Below are 14573 nucleotides of genomic sequence, written 5' to 3'. Positions count from 1 at the left end.
TTTGCCAACAAAGATCAGTCTAGTCAAGGCTATGGTTTTTCCAGTAGTCATGTATGGATGTGAGAGTTGGACTATAAAGAAAGCTGAGCGCTGAAGAATTGATGCTTTTGAACTGTGGTGTTGGAGAAGACTCTTGAGAGTCCCTTGGACTGCAAGGAGATCCAACCAGTCCATCCTAAAGGAAATCAGTCCTGGGTGTTCATTGGAGGGAATGATGTTGAAGCTGAAACTTTGATGTTGAAGCTGAATCCAATACATTGGCCACCTGATGTGAAGACCTGCCTCATTTGAAAAGACCCTGATGCTGGGAAAGATTGAAGGTGGAAAGAGAAGGGGATGACAGAGGATGAGATGGTTGGATGGCATCACCAACTCAATGGGCATGAGTCTGAGTAAACTCGGAGAGTTGGTGATGGACAGGGAGTCCTGATGCGCTGCAGTTTATGGGGTCGCAGAGTTGGACACGACTGAGTGACTGAACTGAACTGATAGCATTATGGATTCTTTTAGCTCCAAACTAGAAATAACCCTACTGTCTATCAATAGAGAAATAAACTTTCATGTGTTCATATAATAAAACACTTTACAGCAATGTAAATAAATGGAGTAAGGTTGCAAGTAATGTGAATGGATCTTACAAATGTCATGTTGAACAAAAAAAACAAGCAAAGGATAAAACAGTAAATAGTGTATGATTCTATTTACACATACATCACAAACTGGCAAAACGATTTCTATCACTTGGAGATCATCCATATAGTAACACAATAAAGGAAGCACAGAGTGATTAGCATGAAAGGATGTGGTTATCTCTTGGGGAGAAGGAAGGAGGTGTGATCAACGACAGACACGGGGGCTTCCGGGGCGTTCACTTTCTGATTATTTATCAAGTTTATCAAGTTACCATACCACACACTTGTTTTATGTACTTTTCTACAGTAGTTCAGTTTAAAAAAAAACGAAAAAAAAGAGTGACCTGAAATAACTGTATACTAAGCCAAACTGTGGTTTAAGTACAAAGGCAACAGAAAAGCATGCTTCAGCATGTAAGAACTCAGGGAACCTGGTTTCCTTTACTCCTTCCTGAAGAAACTACTAGAGGAAAAACTTCAACTGATAATATAATAAATGGAGACACTATGGCAAAAGGCTGGTGGTGGACAAGAATCCACCTGCCAATGTAGGGGACACGGGTTCGATCCCTGTTCTGAAAAGACTCCGCATGCTTCCCCATGCCCCAGCGCAACTAAGCCCGTGTGCCACAACCACTGAGCCCAAGCTCCAGAGCTGGGGAATCGCAACGACTGAGCCCGCCCGCCCACCTAGAACCTGGACTTTGCAACAAAGGAAGCCCCTGCACCACAGCTAAAGAGTAGCGCCCCATGTAGAACCAAGACCCGGTGCGGACAAAAGTAAATACGTATGTAAATTTTTAAAACTTTGTAAAGATTGAGCCCTAAATTTGAGGCTTTCTGGTTGCAGAAGAGAATGCAAAAATAATGTAACTGGCAAATGTTAAAGTGGGATGGAGGAGAAGTGGACTCAAATAAGTAGACTGATTTCCTCATCTTTTACTGACAAGGTTCAAAAAGACACTTATAACTGGTAGTTCAAGTAATATATAGGTATGTTGTTGTTGTTGTTGAGTCTCCCAGTCATGTTTGACTCTGTGACCCCAGGGACTGCAGCATGCCAGGCCTCCCTGTCCCTCATCATCTCCTGAAGTTTGCCCAAGTTCATGTCCACTGCATTGGTGATGCCATTCAGCCATCTCATTCTTTGATGCCCTAATATACAGGTATGTTTAAAGATATAAAATAAAACTAAGAAAAATAACTATAATCAACTAAAAGCAGATGGAAAGGAGGCAGGAAATAGTACTAATTTCATCATTACTCATGGTAGGGAGTCAACAGATACTATCTGAAGAAACATGGTATAAAGTTATACACAATCACTAGAATAAAAAGATAACTCTTTCAAATCATCAGAACCTACACCAGGATATACCCACCTCCCAAAGCAAGTACAGTCCTGATAGTGAAAGTTTTTTAAAAGAAAATATTAAAAATAGAACTCAAACTAAATATATCAGTCACTCCAATAAATACATATGGGTCGAACTTACCTATTAAAAGAAAAGGGATTATTATCAATGGGACTGGTAAAATCAACTACAGTACATCTGTTAAAAAGAATGAGGTAATTCTATATCCACTGACATGAAACACACACTGAAAAAAAGATGCAGAATTATATGCACAGTAATAATTCCATTTTATGTAAAAATCTTTAAAATAAAGTATATCCACGTACTGACATATGATTGCATTTATGTATTTACAGTCCATTTCTGAAAGAACACATAAGACTAAGAAGCAGTGGTATGGAAGTGGGACTGATGATTGGAGGGCCCTGTGGCAGAGACTAAGTTTTCAGTGCAAACCTTCTTACACCTTTCTCAATTAGTACTGTATACACGATCACCTTTCTAAGAAATAAATTAAGCAATCTTAAGAGCACTGGGAAGTTTAAATGGGATAATGTGTAAAAGGTCCTTCAGCACAATTCCTACAGGTAGTTAAGCAATAATAGCAGGTGGTGAGGTAAATGCTGCCCGGCACACACTCAGTGCTTAAGAAATGTTGGTTTTCTTCCTCCCCCCGATTTTTGTAATTTATTTCTTACTAACATTTAGAAAACAGAACAAGTAGGTTTACCAAGTACCTTTGACATAAAGTACTTTGACATAAAGATGTGATCCTAAAGTTGCTTTTAAATAAAAATGTAGTCAATCTGATCATTTTCACATTGATTTCTACTAAGATTCCAAAGAGAATATTTGTGTATCAACCTTTAGCTATGAGTAGGGCCCTGACCCTTTTAGTAGTAAGATTTCTGAACATCTATGGAAGGTTATTAAGTAATTTGTAAACAAGCCATCACATGTACTACCACAGAAATACAAACAATGCTACCTGAATGTGTTTACAGTTTCCCAGGCAAAGGAAAGGAAGAGAGAAAAGAAGGATTAAAGAATACAGGAAAGTCTGGCTTAGAGAGAGAAAACTTAGACAAAACAAAAAGCACAAACTAGAAAACCCAAAGGGCCATTTGTATTTCAGCATTTGCAAATACTCTTAAGATGAGTACACTTGAACTCTCTAAGTAAATAAGCTTCTATGTTAGCAAAATATAAAGATCAGAGAATAAACTCTGACGGAAAATATTAATGGGAAAATTGGGCTGGGTGACTGAGTAGCAGAATAAGAAAGAATCCTTAGATTCTCTCCATAAAAGAGTATTACCACCTGCCAGTAATACAGCAAGAAAAAAAGCAATCCTAATGGTGCAGGTTTAGGAGCTAAAGGCCATTAATAATCACCTAGGAAAAGGACCTTAACATCACTGTAGACTATTTTTTAAAGACGTCAGCCCCAAGTGCTGGCATAGCCAGAAAGGTCAAGATAAATGATGGACTTTATCAGCAAAGGTATCAGAGCCTAAACTGACTTATTTCTGAACTAAAACCATAATGTATCTGTTAACATTTTTAATTAACATATTCCTGAACTAAACCATAATGTGTCTGTATCTGAAACACCTGGATAATTTATCAGTTTCACTTCAGTTCAGTTCAGTCGCTCAGTCGTGTCCGACTCCTTGCAACCCCATGAATCACAGCACGCCAGGCCTCCCTATCCATCACCAACTCCCGGAGTTCACTCAGACTCACGTCCATCGAGTCGGTGATGCCATCCAGCCATCTCATCCTCTGTCGTCCCCTTCTCCTCCTGCCCCCAATCCCTCCCAGCATCAGAGTCTTTTCCAATGAATCAACTCTTCCCATGAGGTGGCCAAAGTACTGGAGTTTCAGCTTTAGCATCAGTCCTTCCAAAGACATCCCAGGGCTGATCTCCCTCAGAATGGACTGGTTGGATCTCCTTGCAGTCCAAGGGACTCTCGAGTCTTCTCCAACACCACAGTTCAAAAGCATCAATTCTTCGGCACTCAGCCTCCTTCACAGTCCAACTCTCACATCCATACATGACCACAGGAAAAACCATAGCCTTGACTAGACGGACCTTTGTTGTCTCTGCTTTTGAATATGCTATCTAGGTTGGTCATAACTTTCCTTCCAAGGAGTAAGCGTCTTTTAATTTCATGGCTGCAGTCACCATCTGCAGTGATTTTGGAGCCCAAAAAATAAAGTCTGACACTGTTTCCACTGTTTCCCAATCTATTTCCCATGAAGTGATGGGACCAGATGCTATGATCTTAGTTTTCTGAATGTTGAGCTTTAAGCCAACTTTTTCACTCTCCACTTTCACTTTCATCAAGAGGCTTTTTAGTTCCTCTTCACTTTCTGCCATAAGGGTGGTGTCATCTGCATATCTGAGGTTACTGATATTTCTCCCAGCAATCTTGATTCCAGCTTGTGCTTCTTCCAGTCCAGCGTTTCTCATGATGTTCTCTGCATATAAGTTAAATAAGCAGGGTGACAATATACAGCCTTGATGAACTCCTTTTCCTATTTGGAACCAGTCTGTTGTTCCATGTCCAGTTCTAACTCTTGCTTCCTGACCTGCATACAGATTTCTCAAGAGGCAGGTCAGGTGGTCTGGTATTCCCATCTCTTTCAGAATTTCCCACAGTTTATTGTGATCCACACAGTCAAAGGCTTTGGCATAGTCAATAAAGCAGAAATAGATGCTTTTCTGGAACTCTCTTGCTTTTTCCATGATCCAGCGGATGTTGGCAATTTGATCTCTGGTTCCTCTGCCTTTTCTAAAACCAGCTTGAACATCAGGAAGTTCATGGTTCACGTATTGCTGAAGCCTGGCTTGGAGAATTTTGAGCATTACCTTACTAGCATGTGAGTAGGAGAGGCAAGAAGTTAGAAAAGGAAGAGAAGCCCAGATGACTAAATGAAGACAAACTGAAAGAGCCTGGTGATTGAGGTGCTCAATTTCCGGGCATGTATAATTCACCTATCGACCTGTGCAATACACTTCCACTAGACCCAAACTCAACTCTAGAGCAGGCTGGTCTCCACACACCCTAACCTCAAACGCTAAGCTGGGCTCTTCTCCCCATCTCATTTAAAAAATCTTATCCATCCTGAAACATTCCTTCAAACTCTACACCCTGTGCCCCATGAGACTTTCTCTGAGCCTGTCCCCAGCATCCACTAACCCATGCCTTTGCTGATTCCCTAAAACACAGAAATTGAGGTTTACACTGCTTTTAAAGAATAAACTATTTTTAAAACAAACTAGATTTAGAGCATAATATAAAGTATACCCAGGTAGGTGCTCAACACCTATGTGAGAAATAAGACATTATGGAGTTGAAACCCCAGCACAACCCTTCTCAGGAAACCACTAAGTCTGGAATTTTTCATCCTCATTTTTGTTTTTATATTTCCTATGCATGTATCGTGAAACAATATAGAGTATTGTTCTGCATGTTTGAAAAACTTCATATAAATGGCATCACACCATATTCACAACTTACTTTGATGCTAAATCATAAATGCTACTTTAAATCTTATTTAATTTCATGGCTGGCTGGCTGATTTCTCCAACACACATTTAAAAAACATTTGCTTTACCACAAGAGCAAAAGGCATTTAACTCACATTTTCAAAAACAAAGAAAAGTATAGAGAAAGATACAACAAACACCCACGAACCCATCACTCTGACTTAACAAATAATTAACACCTGTCACATTTCTTTTTCTTTTTTTAAGAAAATAAAGTGTTAAAGAGACTTCTGAAGTTCCAGTTGCAGTCCCCAGCCCCGTTCCCCTGCCTCCCCAAGAGATAACCACTATCCTGAAGTGGATACAAAATCCTTCCCATCTGTTTTTATACTTTTACATATCTTTTTTTATGTTTTAAAACTTCTACATGAAAGACTGCACACTGTACATATCGGTCTACATCTTGCTTTTCTCACTCAACAGTGTGTTTTCACCCAGCTCTGCTTTTCGGTTTTTCTGATTACAAAAGTAACATATGCTTAAGTGGAAAAACCAGAAAGACAATAACACTGAGCATCCTCTCCATGGGGAAGCTGAGCTGCCGAGTACTTTCAGATTCTCCAGAGCAGTGGTGGAGCCATGTCCTTTTCTGTAGTCCCCTCACCACCTGGCAGAGCATGACACACACCAGCAGGCGCTTAACAATACTCAGTGAGTCAAGCCTGGAACGATGAAGAACCCAGGCCTCTGTTTAAGCTGACTCCTGTCTAGCTACACCTAAAAATGAAGAGGCAGTCACACTGTGTCTCAGAGAAACCAAACCACATATACAGAGAAAAGAAGGCCACGGGCTGTGCCACAACAAAGGAAAACATGAAGCAAAAGTCTCGGTCAACCTCCATTGTTCCCTTCAATAAACCAACACCGCAGAACGTGTTGGCAGAGCTGGGTAGTTGGAACAGAGCAAAAAGCTTGATAGGAAAAAAGATCAACAGGTGTTTGTTCAGCGCTGGCAGAGGAGCTAAAGCAAACAAGGGAACAGAGCTATCCACTTTGAAGCCAAACACGCTGGCAATCAACGCAGGGTCACACGCTCACTCGATGGAAGTCTTCCAGAACTGGGGATCCATGCTGCTGCGGTGATAATTTAGTATCTCCTAGTCACTGACTTAATCAGTAAAGCATTTCCAAGCTAAGAATAGGTTGTAGTGTACCTGCCCAGACAGGCTGGGACCATTACACTGAGTCTATCAGATTCTTTAAAGTTACAAAAAACAACCAAATGACAGAGAAGGTTTCAGTTAAAAATCTACGGGCTCCTAAGTAATTCAAGGAATCAGACACTTCTCAGAGTCACTGAATATTAAAAGAGCTCCTTGACTTTAATAACACACGTGCGTGTGTGCTAAGTCACTTCAGTTGTATCTGACTCTTTAGAACCCTATGGACCATGGCCCATCAGGCTCCTCTGTCCATGGGATTCTCCAGGCAAGAATACTGGAGTCGGTTGCCATGCCCTCCTCCAGGGGATCTTCTGACCCAGGGATTGAGCACCCATCTGTTATGTCTCCTGCATTGGCAGGCAGGTTCTTTACCACCAGTACCACCTGGGAAGCCCACTTTTCCTTAAAAAGAGGGTGAAGCCATTCCCAGAAAGATTGGGGATGAGATTGTGGGGAATTAGCCAGGCTTTGGCTCACATTTGTCTCTCCTATTCCAAGTCTCATCCATACTTTCACTGGAAGCATCTACATCCTTGAACCAGATGAGGTGCTTGGGCAGAGGGTTATTTCAATCTTAGCAGAGACTGAGGGAAGGGAGAGGCAGCAGCAGAGTGCGGACCAGGGGTCAAGAAATTTGCAGTGTGATTTAGGGCTACTTTCCCTCTCTGGCCTCAGTTTCCTCAGTCAGCAGTGTTCTCAGGGTCGAATTATAACATTCTATAATTTCGTGACACTCAGACGTGCGGTGGGGCCAGAAATTCACCACTTTCCAAAGCACAAGATAGAAAAACTTACCTTCAGTGCTCCCCGCCCACCCCTGAGCTATTCTTACCTATCAATCATACCTCTGTGCCTGACAGAGCAGAAGAGAAACATCCAGTGACAGGAGTTGGAGTTGCCAAGTTTAACACTCAACTTCAGAACCAGTAAAAGCCTCAGAGCTCCTTCAATCCAAATATCATTTCATAGATAAGGAAATTGAGCATGGAGTAGTTAGTATGTTGTCCTAAACTGTGGCTCTTTCTGAGGATAGGATACCACAATCTTACCTGACCACCTACGCCAGAAACCTGAGGGTGACATCCCTTCAGCCCACCTTTCTCCCTTACTCCCCAAATCCAGTGATTTACCAAGTCCTATAGATATTCCCAAACTTGTCCTTTATTGTCATTACACTAGTTGAAGACCTCATGGCCTGTCCCTGTACTAACTGCAGCAGACTCTTAACTACAGCTGATTTGAACAACGGGGGTAAGGGGCACCGACTCCACTCACAGCCCAACCCAGGGATGGAACCCAGGTCTCCCGCATTGCAGGTGGATTCTTTACCAGCTGAGCCACAAGGGAAGCCCCCACTCACAGCACGGAGACCAATGAGGAAGGTACAGCAGTGGCCCAGGAAAGAGAGGACTCAGTTTGATCCTGAAAGTAGGGAGTGGAAGTGATGAGAACTGCTCATGTTCAGGATATATTTCTGACAAGCCAACACAGAACCTGCTAATGAACTGGATGTAGCAGGAAGAGAAAGAGAATGAAAGACATTAGGATTTTTGGTCTGAGGGACTTGGTGAATGGCTGGACTATTTACGTGAGACTGGACAGAGTAGATTTGCAGGAGTGGGCAAATGTGGAAATCCAAGAGTTCTGCTTGGATGTGTTACGTGAGAGATGCTATTAGCAAAACAGAGATGCATTAATTGTTCAGTATCCAGGGACTTCCCTGGCAGTCCAGTGGTTAAGACTCCGTGCTTTCACTGCAGAGGGCACAAGTTTGATCCCTGATCCCACAGGCCGCACAGTATGGCCAAAAAAAAATTTTCAGTATCCACTGGGGAAAAGCATCCAGCATCAGAAATCAGATTTCTTTCAATCTAATTTAAGGCTCTCTATTCAGTGGTTCTCAAAGTGCAGCTCCCAGCTTAGCAGGAGTGGTACCCTTTAGGAACTCCTCAGAAACTTCACTTCTGGTGCTCCACCTCAGTTCAGTTCAGTCGCTCAGTCGTGTCCGACTCTTTGCAACCCCATGAATCGCAGCATGCCAGGCCTCCCTGTCCATCACCAACTCCCGGAGTTCACTCAGACTCACGTCTATCGAGTCAGTGATGCCAACCAGCCATCTCATCCTCTGTCGTCCCCTTCTCCTCCTGCCCCCAATCCCTCCCAGCATCAGAGTCTTTTCCAATGAGTCAACTCTTCACATGAGGTGGCCAAAGTACTGGAATTTCAGCTTTAGCATCAGTCCTTCCAAAGAAATCCCAGGGCTAATCTCCTTCAGAATGGACTGGTTGGATCTCCTTGCAGTCCAAGGGACTCTCAAGAGTCTTCTCCAACACCACACTTCAAAAGCATCAATTCTTCGGCGCTCAGCCTTCTTCACAGTCCAACTCTCACATCCATACATGACTACAGGAAAAACCACAGCCTTGACTAGACAGACCTTAGTTGGCAAAGTAATGTCTCTGCTTTTGAATATGCTATCTAGGTTGGTCATAACTTTTCTTCCAAGGAGTAAGCGTCTTTTAATTTCATGGCTGCAGTCACCATCTGCAGTGATTTTGGAGCCCAAAAAATAAAGTCTGACACTGTTTCCACTATTTCCCAATCTATTTCCCATGAAGTGATGGGACCAGATGCCAATGATCTTCATTTTCTGAATGTTGAGCTTTAAGCCAGCTTTTTCACTCTCCACTTTCACTTTCATCAAGAGGCTTTTTAGTTCCTCTTCACTTTCTGCCATAAGGGGGTGTCATCTGCATATCTGAGGTTACTGATATTTCTCCCAGCAATCTTGATTCCAGCTTGTGCTTCTTCCAGTCCAGCGTTTCTCATGATGTACTCTGCATAGAAGTTAAATAAGCACGGTGACAATATACAGCCTTGATGAACTCCTTTTCCTATTTGGAACCAGTCTGTTGTTCCATGTCCAGTTCTAACTGTTGCTTCTTGACCTGCATACAGATTTCTCAAGAGGCAGGTCAGGTGGTCTGGTATTCCCATCTCTTTCAGAACTTTCCACAGTTTATTGTGATCTACACAGTCAAAGGCTTTGGCATAGTCAATAAAGTAGAAATAGATGGTTTTCTGGAACTCTCTTGCTTTTTCCATGATCCAGTGGATGTTGGCAATTTGATCTCTGGTTCCTCTGCCTTTTCTAAAACAGCTTGAACATCAGGAAGTTCACGGTTCACATATTACTGAAGCCTGGCTTGGAGAATTTTGAGCATTACTTTACTAGCGTGTGAGATGAGCACAATTGTAATGGACGGAATTAGAAACTCGGAAGTGGGGCTTGGCAATCTATGTTTTAACAAGCCCTTCCAGGTGATTCATTAAAGTTTGAGAAGCACTGCTCAAAACCATACTCCTCATTGCTAATGAACCCCTGACAGTCGCAGTGATCCTGCATTAGGCTCTTTCGTGCTCCCGTAAACTGTCCGCCTAATCAACAACAGGCAGTATTTTTTCCACCCAGGACTCACTGTGGGGCTCCAGACACACCACTGATCAGAGTTCTTCAATTCGAGTTTCTGAAACTAGAGCAAGGAGAAGAAACAAATAAAAATAGAAGCTACTGTAATCACAACTAGCATTTTCATAATGGCTAATGTTATTGAGTACCTTCTATGTACTTTCCATGCATTGAAGTGAAGTGAAGTGAAGTTGCTCAGTTGTGCCCAACTCTTTGCGACTCCATGGACTGTAGCCTACCAGGCTCCATCCATGAGATTTTTCCAGGCAAGAATACTGGAGTGGGTTGCTGTTTCCTTCTCCAGAGGATCTTCCCAACCCAGGGATAGAACCCGGGTCTTCCGCATTGCAGGCAGACGCTTTACCGTCTGAGCCACCAGGGAAGCCATGCATTACCTCATTTAATTCTCATTAACAGCCTTATAAGGTAGACACTCTGTCCTCATTTTACAGGAGGAAACTAAGGCACCAAGAGGTTAAGTAACTTGCCCAAGGTCACACAGAAAGTGGCAGAGCTGAGATTTGAAACCAGGTTGCAGAGCTTGCACTCTTTTTCATTTTTTCTCCCTTTTCGGAGATATCATTGACACATAATCTTCTGTAAGTTTAAGATGTACATTCTGTTGGTTCAGTACACTTACAGTCTCTCTCTGAAGTTTGGTCCACAGTTGGTTGAATTTGTGGATGGATACAAAATCCATAGATATGGAGGGCCAACTGTACCACCACCTCATATAAAGGACTTGAACATCTGCAGATCTTGGTATCCAAGGGGGTCCTGGAACCAATTCCCCCCAGACACAGAGGGACAACTCTACTGCAACATGATTACTACTGTCGCATTGGCTAACACTTCTATCATGTCACATAATTAACATTTCTTCTTTGTGGTAAGAACAATTAAGATCTAGTATCCTAGCAACTTTGAAGATTATAATACAGTGTTGTTGACTATAATCACTATGCTGTCCATTATCTCTCCAGAACTTATTTATCTACTAGTTTCAAGTTTCCAGAGCCTGTATTTTTAACCACATGGTACGTACTGCCTCCTGTCTTCCTAGGCATCCACACAAGGACCATTTGAAATATTAAGCACATGGGGCTCTTATGAATAACTGAGAGCACTTATAAAGACGTTTAATTCCATAAAATTACTATATGAAGCAATTCCACTTCTGCATATAATCAAAGGAGTGGAAAACATACTTTCACACAAAAAACCTGCACACGGATTTCACAGTTTTATTCATAAGAGCCCAAAAGTGGAAACAACTCTAACGTCCATCACCTAATGAATGGATAAACAAAGTGAGGTACATACATACAAGGAATATTGTTCAGCCGTAAAAGGAATGAAATACTGATACATGCCACAAGAATAAGCCTTGAAAACACTACATCTAAAAGAAACCAGTCACAAAAGGCCTCTTACTATATTATTCCATTTATACAAAATGTTCAGAATACATAAATCCATACAAATAAAAAGATCAGTGGTTGCCAAGGGCCAGAGAGCGGTGGGCGGGGGGGAAGGGGGAGTGACTACTAATGGATATGAGGCTTCTTTTCGGGGTGATGAAAATACTCTGAAATTAGTGTTGATGGTTGCACAAAACCATTTATACTCTAGATGAATGTACTAAATACCACCAAATTATACACTTCAAAAGGGTGAATTTTTATAATATGTGAATTATCTCAATAAAGCTGTTATTTTACAAAAGGATGTTTAATTCGTTTTGAACTTGAGGCTATTTTACTACATAAAATTCCTATTATTTGCTGTAATTAAGGTTGCTGGATCATGATCAAAGAAACTGAAAGTCATCTGCTATCGTTTTGAATTTTTACCTTTCAATTTGCAAAGAGGAAGCTAGTCTCACTTCTAAGTTGCCATGGACCTAGACAGTTATCTGTGTCATTTCTCCACCCAGACAAAGTTTTTCTTCACTATGACCGAAAGAGTACAAATGCAAAAGTTCTATTCTTGAGAAAAATGTACTAATATTTTCCTTACATCAAAGGACTTTCTCTCTAAAAGAATTTTTATTTTCTCCCATAACCAAGGGCTCCTAGGGCTTCCTTGCTAAAAGCGCACAGTTGAACAATATTTCTCTTCAACAAGCAAGGTACTAAACACCATTATGAATCATGGCAACATTTTAATGTCTTAAGATAAACAATGAACATAAATACCTCTTACTGGAATAAGGATCAGAGAAATATTCTTTTAAATGCATACTTTCTCTAATAATAAACAGAAATATTAATAATTAGTATTTATTGAGCAACTATAAATAAACATTGTTTTAGGTTCTTTACAAATAGATGTTTAATTCAATCCACACTGGAATCTTGAAGAAAGTATTTTTATCCTCTTTTCACAGATAAGGAAACTGAGGCTTAAAGAGATTAATTGTCCTTGATCACACAGATAACACTCCAATAATAATCCAAAGCTTTCAGAATTCAAATGTTCTTTCCTCTATCCTTTTGTATTCCTCTTCAAAATGAAAAAGGAAGCCACAAACTTAAAGAAACTAAAAAGATTTCTCTTCCTATCTCACAAAAAAAATAGTGCTCTGCAAAAAATATGACTGCTTCTACATTCCAAAAGAGGAAATATAGAAAATAAAAACTGTTAGTAACAACCAGCAGTTGGTAGGCACAAAAAGATTATGCCATATCCCACATATCAAATACTGCTTCCTGATTTAACAGTTTTTCTATAGATTCTGATTATAACTTTTGATGTCAAAATTTAATGATCTCACCATGGAAAACCCCAGAGAACAGCAGTTAGCGAGATTGGAGAGCTCCCTAGACCAGGAAGGAAAAGGAATCAGTAGGCAGGAAGTGGTGCCTATCTAAAAACATATAAGTCTTTAGCATTAACACTGTTATTCCACAACATTTCAATCTGAAGTTATTTATGAATTCCCTTAACCTACTTTTTACTATATTAAGAAAAACTGATCCCCGACTGTCTAACAGGATCCTATCAATAAGTAAGTCCACTATATAGCCACCACTGTCCCTGATTTCTCTCTTGCTACTGATAAAACAAACCAAAAAAGCTACAGGTTTAAAGGATTATTCCCCTTATCAATCAACTAGGAAGGGTAGCACATGGGGTACAATCAATCATGAATTTCATCGTCAAACAGACTGTGGCTGGCCGAAATCTTAAATTTAAGATTGAAACATACACTCCTCCTTTTACTTCTCAGCACTACCCCCAAACAAATTGAAACTATAAACCAACACTAGACTGATGAATGGACAATTGTTAAGAGTCTCAACGTATACCAAAAAGGGGTGGGGCGAGAGTGGAGATTATCTTAGAAATAATCTGTTCTCCACCTAAACAACTCTAGAATGAAAGAATTTAATGCATTTGCACAAGAAGTACATTACCAGGCAGAGGAGAAGAGGCCACTGGGGTATGACAAATCTTTAGAAGATGCTAAAGAAATCATCTCGATTCTGTTACCCTGTAATAATTCCTAATGGGAAAGGACCAACTCAAGATATCTTAAAGTGAGGTCGAGTTGAAGAATTTCCCTCACTTTTCTTGTCCCCACCCCCGCCACGCAGACGGTCTCAAGCTCCCACCAGAACCCTTCTAGGAGTCCAGGAGGAATATTCGTACGAGGTGCGGGGGGGGGGGGCAAGTGAAGGGGCCATCCTCGTGCAAACAACCACCTGTGCTTGATGAAGACCCCCGCCCCCTCAAGAAGGAGTTCTTCGTAAAGTGAGAAGCAGCTCTGAGGATAGCCTTCCAAACCCAGAACCGACACTAATTACTCACCCAACTCCACTGTCCCCTATGCGCGAACTCCGGCCACCTCCCGGCTGAGGGAAGCCCCTCAAGGGCCCGACGCCCCCGGACCCGGGTCTGCTCCCACACCCAACCATCTCCAAAGCTCGCCGCCCACTCCTTTGCCTGACAGCCGTCCTGCCACCACCAGGCAGTCCCAGCTCCCCGCCCCCCGCCCTACGCCCAGGTTCTCCAAACCAGCATTCTTGGATCGCTGGCGCCCCAGGCCCGCGGGATTTAGGGTTTAGGATTTAGAAGGGTTTGGTCCAATCTCCTCTTCCTCTCAGCGTCCTGGGCTCACCTCCCCGGCAGCTTGGCGCTCCTCTTCCAAAACTGCTTGCTATTCTCGGCCGCCATTGCTCCGGCCCGGGGAAGGCCTTGTAGGCGGGCCAGGGGCTACCCAGAGAAATGCCCCCAGGACCCCGCAATCGCAGGGCCAGCTCAGGCCGCTTCCCTGCTGCCGGTCACCCGCTCCCAGCTCCCGGGGACGCCATCTTGGATGTGGGCACCCCCCAACCCAGCGCCGCTGCCATTGGTGGGCTGCGCAGGCTGTGGGAGACGGACCAATCGGGA

At 42.2% G+C, this 14573-nt stretch overlaps 1 protein-coding gene across 10 annotated transcripts in view; it reads right to left on the bottom strand.

The window, feature by feature from the left end:
* TBC1D22B (TBC1 domain family member 22B) overlaps positions 1–14503 on the bottom strand; it is a 74041-nt gene extending 59538 nt beyond the window's left edge. For 7 of the 10 annotated variants that reach the window (XR_015153139.1, XM_086371481.1, XM_086371484.1 and 4 more), the window contains exon 1: positions 14302–14503. Coding sequence is in view for 8 of the 10 variants with exons in the window: in XM_086371481.1 (XP_086227607.1) it covers positions 14302–14357 (56 nt within the window). In the remaining 2 variants the exon portion in view is untranslated. Of the gene's footprint in view, positions 1–10188; positions 10243–13991; positions 14154–14301 lie in introns of those variants that run through there. The other 3 variants (XM_086371487.1, XM_086371482.1, XM_086371480.1) reach the window with 3 other exon arrangements.
* Positions 14504–14573: the final 70 nt, after the last annotated feature.

The sequence above is a fragment of the Bos grunniens genome, chromosome 23 (assembly GCF_055505025.1).
Source record: "Bos grunniens cultivar Pamir isolate PY7600 chromosome 23, Bosgru_T2T1.0, whole genome shotgun sequence".
Taxonomy (NCBI): Eukaryota; Metazoa; Chordata; class Mammalia; order Artiodactyla; family Bovidae; genus Bos; species Bos grunniens.
Note: the sequence above shows the minus strand (reverse complement) of the source record. Positions and strands in the feature narration are given on the sequence as shown.